Source organism: Cydia splendana, chromosome 3 (assembly GCF_910591565.1).
Source record: "Cydia splendana chromosome 3, ilCydSple1.2, whole genome shotgun sequence".
NCBI lineage: Eukaryota > Metazoa > Arthropoda > Insecta > Lepidoptera > Tortricidae > Cydia > Cydia splendana.
In genome coordinates, this window is record NC_085962.1 from 6,881,175 (window position 1) to 6,899,033 (window position 17,859).

The 17,859-nt window shown below is 38.3% G+C and overlaps 1 protein-coding gene and 1 long non-coding RNA gene across 2 annotated transcripts in view; both read left to right on the top strand.

Annotated features, from left to right (window-relative positions):
* Positions 1 to 1,869, top strand: part of LOC134806467 (uncharacterized) — a 184,345-nt gene extending 182,476 nt beyond the window's left edge. Inside the window, exon 3 of the long non-coding RNA XR_010146532.1 lies at positions 1,854 to 1,869. This is a non-coding gene — a long non-coding RNA (uncharacterized LOC134806467). The remainder of the gene's footprint in view (positions 1 to 1,853) is intronic.
* Positions 1,870 to 2,207: 338 nt separating this feature from the next.
* LOC134806654 (proton-coupled amino acid transporter-like protein CG1139) lies at positions 2,208 to 10,230 on the top strand. Its single transcript, XM_063779983.1, has 9 exons — positions 2,208 to 2,239; positions 2,532 to 2,648; positions 3,675 to 3,825; positions 4,055 to 4,176; positions 4,939 to 5,023; positions 6,119 to 6,363; positions 7,248 to 7,460; positions 8,363 to 8,532; positions 9,941 to 10,230. The coding sequence occupies exons 1-9, from the start codon at positions 2,208 to 2,210 to the stop codon at positions 10,228 to 10,230; spliced, it is 1,425 nt and encodes a 474-aa protein (XP_063636053.1).
* Positions 10,231 to 17,859: the final 7,629 nt, after the last annotated feature.

Consider the following 17,859-nt stretch of genomic DNA (forward strand, 5'->3'; position numbering starts at 1 on the left):
CTTATCAATCAAATATTGACGGAATATAGCCAAGATTTTTTGATGAGAAGAGATTTTATCAGCAGTAGCGATCTGCATTCGCTATCACTGATACTTAAGAATATCAGATAAAATGTTGAAGTGCCGAAATATCGTAACCCACTTCATAATATTTAGGGATAAATACATACTGGAAAATGTAGTAGAACCAACGCTAATATGTATATTATTTATTTATTTTATTTGAGTAAGTAGTGGAGCTTGCTTAAATACAAACCACCTAATGTAAGTTATGTTTTAACACCATACTTTCGTTATTTTTAGCTTAGCTAGGACCCTTAAAGTCAATGGATAACGGTGTTATAAATACAAATAAGGAAATAATAAAAAAACCAAGTACATCTTCTATGATATATATTATACCTAATATATTTAATAATAAAATTATTAAGTATATTATACCTACTTAATAATAAAATTGTAAATTGTTATGATCTATTTTTAATCTATACGAGTATAATAAGTACGTCTTCAATGATATAATTATATTATACCTAATATACTTAATAATAAAATTATTAAGTACGGACCCGAGTGCTCCCGAGAGTCGGTCAGGGTCTCCGTCTCCGGCGTGTCTTCGTCGGTCGGAGTGGACCCCAAGGGGACCCGTAGGACTCTCAGCTCTGGCTTGCCTTAATTGGCCGTCCAGAGAGGAGTCGTTAGAGCTATATGCTCCAGGGGTGGAAGTGAAAGATGCATAAGACGCGAGTTGGCACAGTGGCTGCTAACAGCCACTGGGTAGAAAGCGGCGCACACCTCTCGACACCCCTGAGCCGCTCACACCGATGTTGCTCCTGGTCGTCTTCGCGACGGCAGTTTCAGGGGCCCATCTAGTGCGCGGCAAGTCACCACCTGCCTCGATAACTTGTGTGAACATTGTTATGGCAGGTGTCCGTACGTCTTTGTAATAACCCAGTCTCATAGTCCACCCAAACTTCAATCCATAGACCGGTATACTGTTCTCTTTTTCTACAATAGTCCCAATGCCTGCTGAGACCGGTTCATGGGTGTCTATTGTAGCACCTGTGAACGGGTTCCAGCAGGCGTTCTACATGACATAAAAGCTCTCCAAGGGGCCTCTACGTGTTGGATCTGTGTCCCCACGCAAGCCTATCAAAAAGCCGGGATTATAGGCCCGTGATATCCAAGGAGATACAAATTATTAAGTATATTATACCTACTTAATAATAAAATTATACTTAATAATAAAATTGTAAATTGTTATAATCTATTTTTAATCTATACGAGTATAGGTACGTATTACTGTTTATTTAGTTATTCCTTTTTCTTTATTAATTGTATTATGTGTTCAATAAAAGAACTTATACAAATGAATATATTATTCATTCCGGAAGGTATTTAATTATTAGGTATTATAAACAATTTGAAATTACCTAATAATTGCAAACCACTAATTTATAATAGTAGATTGTACAACAAGGGCATAAAGTGACCCATTTTTACCCGAGGCAATTTTTTGGTCTGAGCGAAGCGAAGACCAAAATAGTAGACGAGGGTAAAAATGGACATTTTAGGTTATTTTAACGTATTTATTCAAGACTAAAGAAAATTGTTCTTGGGCCGGTCGGAGGCGCGGGGCACGCCGATCGGGAGAGCGCCGGTCGGGGGCGCGCCGGCAGGGCTGGCAGTTTGTATGGCAGAATTTGGACTTTATTGCTAAGTCAATAAGGGTCGTAATAGATGATTTTACTTTATGCTCTAGAGCATAAAATGCGATTTTATGTCGTCTACGCACGACATAAAGGTGCACTTTTTGAGCATGAGAAGTGAAAAAATATTTTAATTTAATCTAGATACGGAACCCTTCAAATAATATTAACCTGGAAATGTTATTGTCAATTATTATTAACAGCTCTTACATTGGGGGTATCTGTGGCAAGATTTATTTTTCAATTCTTTTTATAACTCGATGGAAGTTGTGTAATAGTAGCTGGACTAAGATTAAGTGGAAAAGTAAGGTAAAATTATTATTACTAAACAAATAGGTAGGTAACAATAAATTCAATGTGAGGTTATTAAAATGAGAACTAACTGGACGTGAGTGTTATAATTACAGAATATTATTAATGCTAACTGAATAAACAAAACCAAACAAACCAAAATGTGATTTATTTTGAATAATGTTATTACAGGTTTAAGTGCTCGATATGGGTAAAGAAGTTATTAACTTTAAATCGACGTAAGTATAAGCTTTAAATTAAAATATATTTAATTTTATTTAGCCGACACATTTTAAATACATACATACATACATTTTGTAGAAATGTTTCGTTTCACTGAATTTTATTAAGTACATTAAAAACCTTTTTATTTAGAACCAACCAAGTTCAGTGAAATAACTTAGAAGAGAGAAAATTAAGTTTGGTTTAAGTATTTCCTATTCTAAAATAAAAATATTAATTTCGGTAAAATGATTTTGTAAACATAGCGGTTTCTTCGGTTCGGTAAAAATGAGGCCTTTTTGTTTCCAGAGCTGATTTAACGAGTAACCCAGGATTTCAATCAACCTTGAGTATAGCTTCGAATGACGAAAAAAATGAAAAGCCATATAACCCGTTCGAGCATCGAGAACTCCAGCATCCTAATTCGTAAGTAACCATTAATGAAATATTAAATGTAGGTAGGTACATTTATTATTACAAAAAAGTTAAATGTTATATCAGAAGCAATAAGGAATTCAATCAAATAGCTAGACATATTATAGATGTTGTATTTAATGGTTTTGGCAGGAATTAAGCACATAATTTGTTGTAATGTAAAGAGATTTGCTAGTCTAGACGCGTATCCCTAGTTAACGATTGGAAAATATGACATATCGAATATTGACAATCTTTGGTCTTCAGTTACATTTAAACGACATGTACATGTACCTTCTATTTAACCGCAAAACAAGGGAGCAGCTGTCTAAAGACGTTTAAAATTTTATGATTATGTCAACGTATTTTTGAAGTGAAAACTTCTTTAGCGGCGCTGAGCACTTTTTGAGGTGGGGAATAAATGATAAACTCGATGCAGCGTAACGCGTAACGTAACGCTGACGTCATGTGTCACGGACAATGTTATTCACCAAAGAACTTTAGTCATAACGTATCATAATCAGGTCAATTATTTAAAACTGGACTTTTATATTAAGCAATAAAGCTCAATGTTCTAATCTTGTACGGGCTGAAATACGAGGATCTCACAGTTACATTCTAACTTTATATCACTCAAATATAATTCAATAAAGCTACATCTTGATGAAATCGCTAATAAAAGTGAACTCTAGTACTGGTGAATAAAACTCAAAATATCATGACCAAATATATTTAGATGCGAGGTCTGCAAGGTAACTTTACAATTTCTATTCGAATTTTAAACAATTAACTCTACAAATTTAAGCTCACTGGCCAGCAATTTCGGAACTAAAGTTTTTCAATAGAAAGGAGGATGGGTCAATTATACATAGATAGTGCTGCAGACATTTTGGACTAGTCATTGAGTTTTCACTTCTGTCGGCACTCCCGGAGTGCAACCCGTTGCTTTTTATTTATTTTTTTATTAGCCTGTTATAGTGTCCCACTGCTGGGCAAAGGCCTTAAGTCAACGTTTTAAGTGGCTTTTTCTTATTTCAGAACAATCGGGTCAATACTTCATTTGCTGAAGGCGTGCATAGGCTCTGGTATACTGGCGATGCCGGCAGCCTTCAAAAATGCAGGGCTTGTTGCAGGAACTATAGGCACTTTGTTGGCAGGGTATCTCTGCACACACACGGTAGCTATATTGGTAAGTTATTAATTTATTTTTCTCGAAAATTCTTGGAAATGCCCTAATTTTGTTCCACAGTCGAACGCGTGCCCAATTTTTATGTTTTCAAATAACTTTAGTTAGTAAAATCATTATAGTTGGCTACGTTTTTTGCATTTTTTTATAAATTAGCAATTAGTTTAAAATAATCTCTAATCACTAATTATATATTAAATCTTATTCTAATTCATATATTAAATTTATGTAGGTTACAACATCGCAACAAGTATGCGTGGATGCCAAAGTGCCGTCTATGAGTTTTGCCGAAACGTGTGGAGCTGCGTTTACATATGGACCTAAGAAACTACGGTCGTGGGGCAACTTTATCAGGTCAGTATTTAGGCACATAAGTTATATTGGATGGAGCAAGGCCCATAGCTTATTTCATCATACAAAAAACATGTAGGTAAGTTAATTAAGAGCCCATCAACGTGCACACTAGCGCCACTGCTAAATAATCGTGATTATATATATTTAAAATATAACCAAAGATATTTAAAAATGGGGCCGCTACGTACTGTATTTTGTATTTAAGTACCTTTTGAATACATCAAACTATTAGTTTTTATGTTGCTGGATTCGTCGATCTATGAACTCAAAACAAAAACGGCCGTTTTAACTTTGGATGCATTGCATTTGGCATTGCTTGAGACATAAGTGCAATTAAGTGCATATTCACTGCACTTACTTAGCCTACGAATACAAGTTCGAAAGATTTATAAATTTTTAAAGGCTTTATCTCGGAAACTATTTGATGTATAGAGACAATTCTAGTGTCATATTGTAGCAAATTTAGTTTACTTTAAAAACGTCTTAAGAAAGAACCAACAAAAACTATTCTTTTAGGGTTATAATCGCCCAAATCTAAAATAAAACCGATTATTTCATTATTTTCAACACTAGCCAAATAGTAATACCAGGTAATACTAATGGCTGTAACCAGGCACAGATGTGTCTGCCGGAGATCTGTCCTCACCAGAGCTAAATTCCCGACATAGATTGTCAGTTTCTGGCGGACACATTTGCATGTATGCATATTGCATCTGTATCTAATACACTAGCTTAATATTATTTACCTACTTTTACTTTCAGGGCACTAGTTGACTTCGCAATGATGCTGACTTACGCAAGTACTTTATGTGTTTATGTGGTTTTCATCGCTTCGTCTTTCAAAGAGGTAGGAATAGGTATATACTCGTAAAACGTAAGGGCTCTACTGAGAATTATTTCATTGATGATACACCCACACTATTATACCCACACTATTAACATGTATATTATTAATTATGCTTTATTGAGGGATGCAATACGACAGTTTCGGTAAAATGTAGAGTAAGGCCAAGAAAAATCTGCAACGATTTTGATAGCATACTCAGTGCAAGTGTTATTTATACGTCATAATTTCATAGAAGTTGGACGTTCAAACTGCACTGAGAATGCTATCAAAATCGTTGCAGACTTTTCTTGGTCTAACTCTACATTTTACCGAACCTGTCATATTGCAACCCTCAATAAAGCATAATAATAATAAACATATTCACAGGCGTATTCGAATTTTAGCTATTCGATCTGTTTCCGATATTGACTATACTGATCTGTCAATGTCAAAAGTGACGTTTTGAAAGTTCAGTATCATATCGGAAACAGATCGAATTACTAAAATTTTAATACGCCTGTAAGAATTAATTTTGTAATCAAGTTAAATGACAGAAACGTAAACTAATTGACCTGAATTTAAGTAAGTACTATCATGTTAATCATGTAGCACAAATGAAAAAAAACCGGCCAAGTGCGAGTCGGACTCGCAAACGAAGGGTTCCGTACCATTATCTATAAAAACGGTCACCCATCCAAGTACTGACCCCGCCCGACGTTGCTTAACTTCGGTCAAAAATCAAGTTTGTTGTATGGGAGCCCCACTTAAATCTTTATTTTATTCTGTTTTTAGTATTTGTTGTTATAGCGGCAACAGAAATACATCATCTGTGAAAATTAGAAAATTCAGCTGTTTAGCTATCACAGATCACGAGATACAGCCTGGTGACAGACGGACGGATGGACGGACGGACAGCGGAGTCCTAGTAATAGGGTCCCGTTTTACCCTTTGAGTACGGAACCCTAAAAACGAACAAATATGGGGATACCCTACAAACAGCAACACTCTTAACTGTCCATCAGTGGACCTTATTACAAAAAGCAAATGGTCCATCTATGGGCAGTCAACAGTGGGAGCGATGGTACAAGCGCTGAAGATTTAAAAAAATCATTTCAGGTATTGGATGTACTCCAGCCGGAATGGCAACTCTCCGTCCAGATGTACTGCATTATATTAAGCATACCTCTAGTACTCATATGTCAAATCAGGAACCTCAAATACTTAGTCCCATTCTCGGCTCTGGCCAATATACTCGTGGTCATAGTGTTCAGCATCACCATGTATTACATGTTCGCCGACCTCCCTCCAGTGAGTGAGAGAGTGATGGTTGCTAATGTTTCCACGTGGCCCCTCTTTTTCAGGTAAGTTTCATTCAAGAGTCTAAAATCCACGCTTTATCTCAGATATCTTTTTGATAAGTGTTTTCTATTAGCTCATTGAAATACGAATAAAAAGAATCGCTAGGAATCTAATATAATTTTAAGTGCTACAGTTACGAGGAAATGGTACAGAAATCAATTTATTTTACATTACATATCACATGAAGTAAATTTTTGTATATCATGTCATTCATCGTATATGTTATATATGTTAGCGTCTTTTCTGCTGGCCACTGTGGCCAGTTTCCTTGCTTAAACGAAAAAGTAAGTGCCGAAAAAGAATTAGGCGCAGGCCGCGTAGCCAACATGCCAATCGCTTACGCTCCGTAGCGGTTGAAAGGCAACTGTCACTGTCGCACTAATATGGAAGAGTGATAGAGAGACACAAAGCGTTTCGTTGTCGAAGCGATAGCGATTGTCACCTTGGCTAGGCCAGCATAGCGCCACGCGCCACCACTAAAGATCGGCCTGTCAGTTAGAACAAAAATTTGACAGTTCCGAACAATTGACCGGCCGATATCGTCCGGCGGCCTGTTAGTCAGTGGTCGGCTTAAAGGAAATAAGTTGAATGGAAACCTTTACAAATAATTTACCTGTGTCTATGTCTGTAAATCTTATGAGATGAGGGACATGGGTTATCATAAGAAACCTATTTTGTATTGAATTATGATAATAGCGATATTTTTTCTTTTTACACCAATTTAAAAAGCACCAAATTTTACTTCGCTGGAATGTCGATTGCTGGCTCCGTAATAAATTTATCGGACACTAGCCAGCAATGGTCTCCTCCCTCGAAATCTTTCTGAATGTTCACCATTCTACGAGTTTGTAAAATGGCTGGAGTATTAACCATATTTTATCCGCAGCACCGTAGTATTCGCTATGGAGGGAATTGGAGTCGTTATGCCTGTAGAAAATGAGATGAAGAAACCGCAGCATTTCCTAAGATGTCCAAGCGTTTTATACATATCCATGGCCGTTGTAATCTCTCTATTCACTGTTTTCGGATTCTTCGGATATGTGCAATTTGGGGACGATGTTAAAGGCAGTATAACGCTGAATTTGCCTGATAACGATATGTTAGTACCTTTATTTCATTGCATTGGTGGTTACTTCGATATCATTGTCGACTACAAAGATTTTTTTTTATGAATTATACTTATTTTGAATTTTCACCCGAGAGAGATAATTATTTATTGATTGTGCTCTTGAATAGTATAACATCCAGATTCCGGATGGAACATGACTGTGGATGACAGTCGTTTGCCTTAATTTTGGAGTATCTTGACTTCTTTAGATTACCATTAATGTTTATAAATAGCCTTTGTTAAAAAAATGGTCCAAGTTTAACATACCGTAAAATGGGGTGAGTAGGGTTCGCGGGGAGAGTTGGGTTATGAATGGGAAGAGAAGGGATGAAAAAGATGGGATTTTAAGGCTACTGCTACAAAATTAATGTATTCCAATTTAAAATGGAGCTATAGTAATACTCATAATAAAAAAAATCGATTCAACAATCTTCCAAAATCACCTTTGTATGAAAACCCAACTCACCCCAAATACGAGGGACTACGGGGTGAGGTGGGATTTCCTGTTTATCGTCAAAGTTATGAAATGAGTTCCATTTCATAACTTTGACGATAAACAGTATCGTCAAAGTTAGTATCGTAGTCGTTTGCATTTTAGTTTTTATTTTATTTTGGGTAGTTACCCAAAATAAAATAAAAACTAAAAAACAAACGTCCGGAACACTTATTATATGCACCATTCAGTTTGCATATGTAAAAATAAAATGTTATCGAAGTTTGAATGTCAGTTTTGCACCTACTCACCCCATTTTACGGTACTAAATTATAAACTATCAACCAAAATAGACTAACAACTAGCTGTGCACTAGAAAATGAACTCAATCACTATGAAATCGACTTAGTAGGAAGGTACAACTAACTTTATCTACTCACCCCTTATGCCCTTTTTTCAGATTTGCGCAAGTAGCAAAGTTGTTAATGGCCATAGTAATATACTTCACGTATCCACTTCAGTGTTACGTGGCCATGGAGATAATAACGAGAATGCTGAAAAAGTGCCAACCGAACAAGTTTGACGATGTCATTCAAGTTAGCATCAGGACCTTCATAGTTTTACTTTCAGGTGGGGTGAGAATAGGTGGTATTACTGCAATGTTCTGCCGCCAGAGTGCAGCACTAAGCTAGCCATTGAGTAACTTATACATACTGAACTGCCTGCCTGCCTTAAACTGTTTTTGACAAGTTTTCACAGACAATATAATATGACATTGATGCATCAAGGCGGTTTGTTAACAAGGGCCTACCGGGAAACGCGAAAATCGAAATATAGTTATCTGCCTACTTTATCGCAAGAGTGATGGAGGTTAGATAACGAAATTTCGATTCCTTGTTTCGCGGTAGACCCCCAGATTGTAATGGATAGTGTAGTAGTGGCTCCCCCTACGCAGAGTTTTGCGTAATATTCCCTATTAGTGTAGAAAATAAAGGTAGTGTACCCCGCAGTAATTCCTCTGCCAGAAAAAACTTAACAGTATAATAAAGTATCAATAAATAAAAAGTATTGTATAAATTTCCAAAGCATAATAATAATAGGATTTAAGTAAATAAGTACATAAAGTCTTAAACAGTTAATATCTTTTTACGGAAAAATGCTCCGTTTAAACTTTCTTCATCGGACATATTCATGTAACGTATTGCCATAATATATGAAATATCAAAAAAAAAATCCCAGCAGAAATACCAATATTAATAAAGTAAAATTTTTTGGCGTGTCTTGGACCGGAAAATTGCTTTATCTAATTATTTCACTGGAATGCCATTTGATTGCCGTTTTATACCTACAAAATGAACATTCCAAACATTTCATAGCGATAGGTACTAAACACATTCAAAGACTTACTATATACCAAAGACATATGTAACTTCGTATAAGACGAATAAAGTCTAAGAAAATAACGTGCCTCGGAATTCAAGTAAAAGTCATTCTCGAATAGATGCCGCACACACCTTTAGCCTATCCTCGGCTAGATGGCGTGACGACACCGTTTCATATTTAACAATTTTAACACATAGATATCAGTGAATGAACATGGATCAAAATGATATAAAAATAATAAAATCATTTATCCATATATATACATTCTTTGATTCACTGTGACTACATAATCAACTTTGACAATAACTCTCTATACACTCAGTTCTCTTTGCCCACACTAAATTAATTTTGTATCAAGGAAAAACGTCTGCGAACGATGCTATTAAGTTTAGAAATAAATTAAAAGTGGGACTTGAAATAGAAAGAAATAATATCAAATAATAGCATCGTCCGCAGACGTTTCGGCTCAATACAAAATTAATTAATTTACTTACATATATTGCTTTGATCAACAAGAGCCAGAAACAAGGTTAGGAACTATTAAGAAAAAGGACGTAGGTATGCGCAAATAATGTAACAAACTTAGGTATTTGAAAAGGTATTACCTAGCCAGATATGCAGAGTCAAATAAACGTTTGATACCCTTGTTTCACAGTTGGCGTAGCCGCTGCCTTCCCGAATTTGGAGTTGGTGATCAGCTTCGTGGGTGCCATCTTCTTCTCCACCCTGGGTTTCCTCTTCCCCGTCGTTGTTGAAACCGTCTACCGCTGGGACAGGGACACTGGTCCATTCAACTACATTATCTACAAGAACATCCTCATTGGAATTTTCTCCATCTTTGTGCTTGTCTCTGGAGCCTATGTATCTGTCGTCGGTATTATAGATGAATTTTTTGTTGAACATCCCATTGAAAATGACAATTTGACATCAATTGTAAATATTTAGTTTGATCATTCGTTTTCTTTAAGTTTTATTAAAGTATAAAATTAAATAATTAGTTTTCGTCTTATTCGAATGAATCTAATCCGAGCCGGCGAATCAAATCTTTAAATTGTGTCAGGTGACAATCCCGTTAATGGGATAAAAAAAAATTATTGCACAGAAATAAGTAGTAATAACTCAGTCTCATTATAATCAAGTGATAATAACCAATTAAAAAGTAACCTTAATTCGCTCTGGAACTTTACGGCCGTACCAAAGAGGATTTGAAGAAGAGAGTTACTGTCATGGTAAATTATGTAGCTACAGTTCATTTACTGCCATCTTTCGACAGAAGATTAAACCTGTTTGAACGCCATTTGATTTTGATCCTTATTCTTTAACTGATATGTGTTAACTTTTTAAATATTAATATTCACGCCATCTACTCGAGCATAGGCTGAAGGTTGTGGCGCCATCGCTCGAAAACATGGAACCATACCTTTGGCCTATAGTCGAGTAGATGGCGTGAATATTAATATTTAATAAGTTAACACGTATCACTGAAAGAATAAGGATCAAAGTCAAATGGCGTTCTAACAGTTTTATTTTCTGTCGAAAGATGGCAGTAAAATTACAGTGGCTACATTATTGACTTTGACAATCCGTCTCTATAGACTTTATTCTCTTTGGCCGTACTATAGATCAAAGAGCTAAGGACGTCGCCAAATCGTCTCTCAAAAGCAGGATTTACCCTCGGGATAGGTAATTTAAATACGCGTTTAGAAAGTAATTCCGCATAATTTTCAGACTTAGCCGCGTTTTTATGTATCGAAAGACAGACTTTTTGTATGTAAGTAAGCCACTTATCCCGTTGTCAATGGAACAATACAAATGGGTTGGCAAAGATATCATTCGCAATACACCCTAACTACGCCTTTGGTGCCCAATTTCATCAAATTAAAATATTTCAATTATATTATAATTTGCATTAAACAAAAAATTTACTGCTAAAATCGCAGATATGCACACTAGCAAATTTAGGTATTGTGAAGAAAAAATGTGGACACACCCTAAGTTCGCCTTCATTTCTTAACTTCGCCTACTAAAAGTAGTTAAACATCAAAACTTATTTAAAAATAAATTTCAAATTTCTACATGTTTACGCTCTATTATCAAACACTAGCGATATATTTTTAGTCGATTTCTGTATATTCTGATTAAAAATATCAAGGCAAATTTTCTGTTACCGGCGAATTTAGAGTAGGTACGTCGTTTTGCCAACCATGATTTCCAATAATATGTATGGGATTTTGAGTTTCCAAAACGACCCGCTTGGCGCGCTGTACAAAATCCCGTACAAAAATAGACATAACGCAAACGCGAACGCTCGTGACGCTATCGAATGAAATGTACACTTTAGGGGTTCTGAATTAAATAAACAGATTAGGTAAGAAACGCATGTCACGGATCTCCCATTAATTCTCCAATTATAGTCTAAGCCGAAGGAAATTTGTCGTGACGAGGAAAATGAAACGGAAATAACAACTTCTTTGAGAATATCACACCTACGTAGTACGATTGTGTAAAATCAGTTTAGCGTGAAACTCTCGCTTACAAGTAATCTCTTTGAAGTTGAAATCTATTGTACTGACGGAACCAACAAACAGATCAAGGAAAGAAAGGTACAGTCACCACACTGGATTGTTATGTCATTTAGGGTTCTTGCTAAATTGGAAATTCTAGCGTAAGTATTGAACAACCAGTTTAGCTAGGATCCTATATAAATTGCGCATCAATCGTGGAGCGTAAATAGCGTAATGGTACATAGTGAAATGTCATATACTAGTAGGGGAGACCGAGGTGAGTTGTGACAGAGGAGAGTTGTAACATCGTCGATTTTTGGAATCTATTAACTAGAAACTAGGTTGCAACAGTGTGCGTTTGTTAGCTCGTAACTTGAACTAACAAACGCGCGGTATTGCGACCTAGTTTCTAGTTAATAGATTCCAAAAAATCGACGATGTCACAACTCACCTCGGTCTCCCCTACCGTTGGCATAGAATTGAGCAGTCCAAGGCTTCTCTGTGCAAACGTAGTCTCCATTTTCCTCTCTAGATATTGATATGGAATTTTTTTTAAACGATTTAACCATATAAAAAAAAATGTTTATTTCAGACCATTTGATCCATATTTTTGTTAGTTAATCAGAAAAACTTACATCCTATGTTAGTACTCACATAAAAACACTATCATTAATATTAACCATAGTTAGAAGGGGCATGCCTTCGTTGACTTTATTAGATATAAAATAAAAGTAAGGGCCGATACAAAAATTGAACAAATTTTTGGTACCTCATAACTTAACATTTTTGGTAGGTAGGTATATTATGTAAACGGCCAGGGATTTCAGGGACCAAAGACATATGTAACTTCGTATAAGATGAATAAAGTCTAAGAAAAAAACGTGCCTCGGAAATCAAGAAAAAGTCATTCTTGGATAGATGGCGCACACACCTTTGGCCTATGTTCGGCTAGATGGCGTGACGACACCGTTTCATATTTAACAATTTTAACACATAGATATCAGTGAATGAATATGGGTCAAAATGATATAAAAATATTAAAATCATTTATCCATATTATATAAAAATTTTTGATAATTTTATACGTTTTTATTTTGAGTTTTAGTCGTGTGTCGATAGATGGCAGTAAATTTACTGTGACTACAAAGTTTACTAAGACAGGACCCCTCTATTGTTTCATACTTATCAAAATTATTAGATTTGTAGACCATGAAAGTTGTAGAAACAATCGACTCCGACTTGATTAACTACGGATAAAGTTTATGTTCGAAAACTATTAGGTAATTAAATGATTACTTGATTTTCACGCAATAAATTCCAAGTTAGGTACCTACAAACTAATAACTTCGCAAGATTATAAGTTATAACACTACTACTAGTCGGCGTCAAAGATATACCTATTCACAACTCTGTATCTTACTGCTTTGTAATAAGGGGCAGTCTCCTATGATGTTTCCCTGACAGCAAGTTTGGTAATACTTTGGTAAAACTTTAAGCGATAGACGTGTAGAGGTGAGCGAAACCCTTGTATATGATTGATTGTTATAATTTTGGATATTTTGAAATGAAATAAATCGTCGGGTGACAAGCAAACCTCACTAACTGACATCATTGAAATTATTGGACAATAAACCGTGTTACAAGTGTAATAAAGTGCATTGTTACTTTAGTTTTTTGATAGTACTTAGTGAGTTTTGCTTGTCACCTGACGAAATATTACCTATATTATATTATAATCTCTTTATTTATTTTTCATCTTAAGTTAGGTATTTTTATAATATGAATATAAAAGTAAAATATAAAAACACTTACAAAACAATAAAAAATACATATAAACACATTATAAAAAAACCTAACCTAGGGTGCCGCCGGCAGCGGGGCAGGGCCCAAGCTGCCGGTGGTCAGGGCCGCAGAGTGAGGAACCGACGTACTATACGCGCCGTGTCCAAAATTACCGCCTTCTGCATCTGACCCTTGATCCAACCACCCAGCGAGAGTCTCTCTAGGTGTTGGTCGAGACTCTTCGCTATGAGACCGTTCGCTGACACGACTATCGGAACAATGATCGTCGAGTCAACATCCCACATGGCGGTAATCTCATGAGCTAAGTCTAGGTACTTGCTGGACTTGTCCTTCTCGGCCTTCACGAGATTCTCATCATGGGGGATGGTGACGTCGGCGAGCACGACCCGGCGCTGCGATCGGTCTATCAGCACGATGTCAGGCTTATTGGCGACAATAGTCCTGTCAGTGATGATAGATCGATCCCAATAGAGCGTGGCACGACCATTCTCGAGAACAGGCGCAGGTAAGTACTTGTAGTACGGTACTTCGCGGTCCACAAGGCCGTATAGAAGAGCAAGTTGCTGGTGAATAATCCTGGCTACGAGATTATGTCTGTGCAAGTACTCACCGTTAGCAAGATGAGAACAACCGGAAATGATATGCCTGAGTGACTCTCCGGGACGGCGGCATGCCCGACAAATGTCGACCGTACCGTCCTTCAGGATATATTTCCGATAGTTGTTCGTCATCATCACTTCGTCCGCAATTGCACAGGCAAAACCCTCGGTTTCTCCGAAGAGGTCCCCGAATCGTAACCAGTTCACCGACACGAGCAGGTCCACATCGGGTCCCGTGAGGGCCTTGTAGAACCGCCCGTGTAGCGCCTTACTCTCCCATGCCGCCTTGCGATCCGCAGTACTTAGTACCACAGGTTTGCGCCAGTTCTCGTTTGCCAAGGAGAGCGGCGTGAGGTTCCTGTCTACTGCCACCACATCACGATGCATCCCACACTCGTTGTTAAGGAAATAATTCCTGAGATTGTACACCTCGCGGTTGTGGAGATCCTTGGCGTTTAGGAACTTCCGTGGAATGTACAATCTCATAACTGACGAGCGTGGGTGTAGCATGCGATGTGTGGTGAGCAGTGATCGGACCCTCCGATCCAGGGCGTCCAGCTCGGTCTGAGTCCACCTTAGTATGCCAAAGGAGTATGTGAGAAGAGGCATTACCCAGGCGTTGAAGGCGCGCACTTTGTTGCCTCCTGACAAAAGACTGTTAAGGACTTTTGTGAGCCGACTGAAAAAGCGCTCCTTCACCGACCGTCTAATACCCTCGTCCTCAATACCCAACGACTGTGACATACCAAGGTATTTATAGGTCTCTGATTCAGAGATAGACCTGAAAGACATTGTCTCAGAAAGTTGTAAATTTGTTGAATTTACAACCTTCCCCCGCTGTACATGCATAACCGCACATTTATCGACACCAAACTCCATGTGGATGGCACTACTGAAGACTTCGGTGGTTTTCAGTAGCTCCAACAAGCCTTGGGTATTTGATGCAAATAATTTGAGGTCATCCATGTACAGAAGGTGAGAAATAACTTCACCCTCTCTCCGAAGCCGGCAACCTAGTCCCAAATCCTTCAGCAGGGTGCTGAGGGGATTCAGAGCTAGGCAGAACCATAGCGGACTCAGACTGTCGCCCTGAAATATTCCTCGCTCAATCCTTATAAAATCCTGTGGGCCAGGTCGGTCATCCCCGCCTCCTGGTTGACGAAGGACTGTGGTCCACTGCCCCATACACGCGCTTAGGAAGGCTCTCAAAGCTGCATCAACTTTGTACAGCTCTAAGACCCTCCCCAGCCATGAATGAGGCACCGAATCATAGGCCTTCTTGTAGTCAATCCAAGCGGCTGAGAGGGCCCCCTTGGTCCGCCGGATTTGTTGGCAGATGGTCATGTCTATGAGGAGGAGCTCTTTAGTACCACGGGACCCAACCCTACATCCATTTTGAGCAGAGGCCAAAATATTGTTTGCGACAATATGCGCGTTGATTTTTGCTCTCAAAATGGATGTAAGGAGCTTGTAGAGTGTAGGCAAGCATGTGATGGGTCTGTAGTTCTTCGCTTCCGTGGTACTACCGGACTTATAGAGCAGGAAGGTGACACCAGTTGTTAAGGAAGGTGGGAGAGAACCAAGTTCGAGGGCTTGTTGAAATTGTGCTGCTAAGTAGGAGTGCGAGCATCGGAACCATTTTAGCCAGAAGTTGTGCAATCCATCCGGCCCAGGACTTTTCCAGTTCTGGGCCGTGCGGATGGCACAACTTACGTCATCGGGGCTGATGGTGACTGCCCCCATAGGTTCAATGGACTCGCACTCACGCTCGACAACACTCATCCAACTCCCCTCAGTGTGTCCGACAGGCACCGACCAGATGCTACGCCAGAAGTCATTCATGACAGTAGCATCCGGTGGCTGCGAGTCGGATGGACGAAGGTTGGTTTCCTCCCACTTTCGGTACATCTTCCTTTGGTCACTCTGGAAAAGACGATTCTGCTGGAATCGGTCCACACGCTCTCTGTAGCGGCGAATACGGTTTGCCCATGCATAGACTTTCTGCTTTAGAAAGTCGATGCGCTCCGTAACGTTGGCCATGTAGTCGCGGGGCCTGATATCCGTCCCCACGAATGCCTGGTTTACAAAGCGCATTACTCGGGGGCGATTGTTGCCCCCCCTGAAGCAGATCAGCTTTGCGATAAGAGTCCTAAAAGAGCTGATACGTCGCTCGATCCGTATTATTATTATTATAGAATCGGTAAGCAAGTCACTCTGAGGATTTTGCTGTGACACCACAGAGCCTTCTTGTGCTGTGCCTAAAACGGCACGAGATACTTGACTTCATTATAATCCTATGAAAACTCGGCGTGTGGACGGGATTGCGGTTTTGTCAAAGTAATTTCATCGGCTACTACAGACGTGCAGCCGTATTCGATCAATGAGATACGTCAAATACTAGATATTGAAACGATATGGATTGGATATGTCAGTGTCAAAATTGAAGTTTCTTCAAACAAAAACGTCACTTTTGATTTAATATTAGTATTGTATCTCATTGTTCGAATACGACTGGTGGTGCCATATCACGGGGGTCTCCTTACGTCTCTTGACGGACTGTCCGTGAACGTGTTAAGTATACATAAAATAAAATAAAAATAAAAAGCCTTTTATTAACGTGCTACATGGCCTGCCCACCTCCATTTAAGTTTTTTGGCATAGCTGAGAGCATCTATGCTCTTTGTGTGTTGTCTTATTTTTGTATGGTTAATCTTTTGTATTTTTTTGATGTTTAGCATGCTACGCTCCATTCCGCGCTGGCAAGTCCTTAATTTTTCCATAGCTTTTTGAGTAAACCTCCACGTATGACAGCCGTGTGCGTGTTAAGTATAATGAATGTAAATACTTCAGTTCAGGAGTCTAATAAAAGCTTCCCATGTTTCTTGCCTTTTCGTCAGTGGGTGCCACACAGATGCCCATTAGACAACCACCGGCCAGATTATTTTAAGTGATTCCCAATTGTCCCATAGGACAGCGACGTCATAGTGATATTTTAATTTTCAATTATTCCATAGAACATATAAGGTTACCAAAATATTATTTGTTCTATAGAAGAAAGCCTTAAGGATGACTCACGCTTGACCGGGCCGTGCCCAGGCCGAGGCGTCTGACATGTCATTTTCTATGACGGCTGATCGGTGATCACGTGGTGCTTTCCATAGAAAACGAAACAATTATTTTATTAATTATTTAACGAAGCCCGGTCTAGCGTGAGTCATCCTTTATTCTCACCTGACTTTTGGGGATCTTCCAACTGATGCTAAAAAAAATGTCCCAAAAATTAGTTGGTTTTAGTTTCTACTACGTCACGCATATAGTTAAGTGAATTTTTTTGTCACACTAAAACGTGACCTAATGGAACGCACATTTTGGGACATTTATTTAATGGCAGGATGGGGAATGCTGACGATATTGAGATCGTTGTTTCACAAAGTACTTACTATTGGCTTTATAGTTTTGTTGATTAAAATAGCTTTTGCGTAGGCGGTCGGTTCAGCTTTACAAAATAAATACCCGGTAAGCCGCAGTAGGTAGGTACCCAGAAACATAAATCAAATTCCATATTCCACGTTCGGCTTAAATATATGGTATATATATATAGAGCTAGCTCGCTAGCTAGGATGGTTTAAGTGCGGTCCAGCTCACAAATATCTTTATAGGCCTATGTT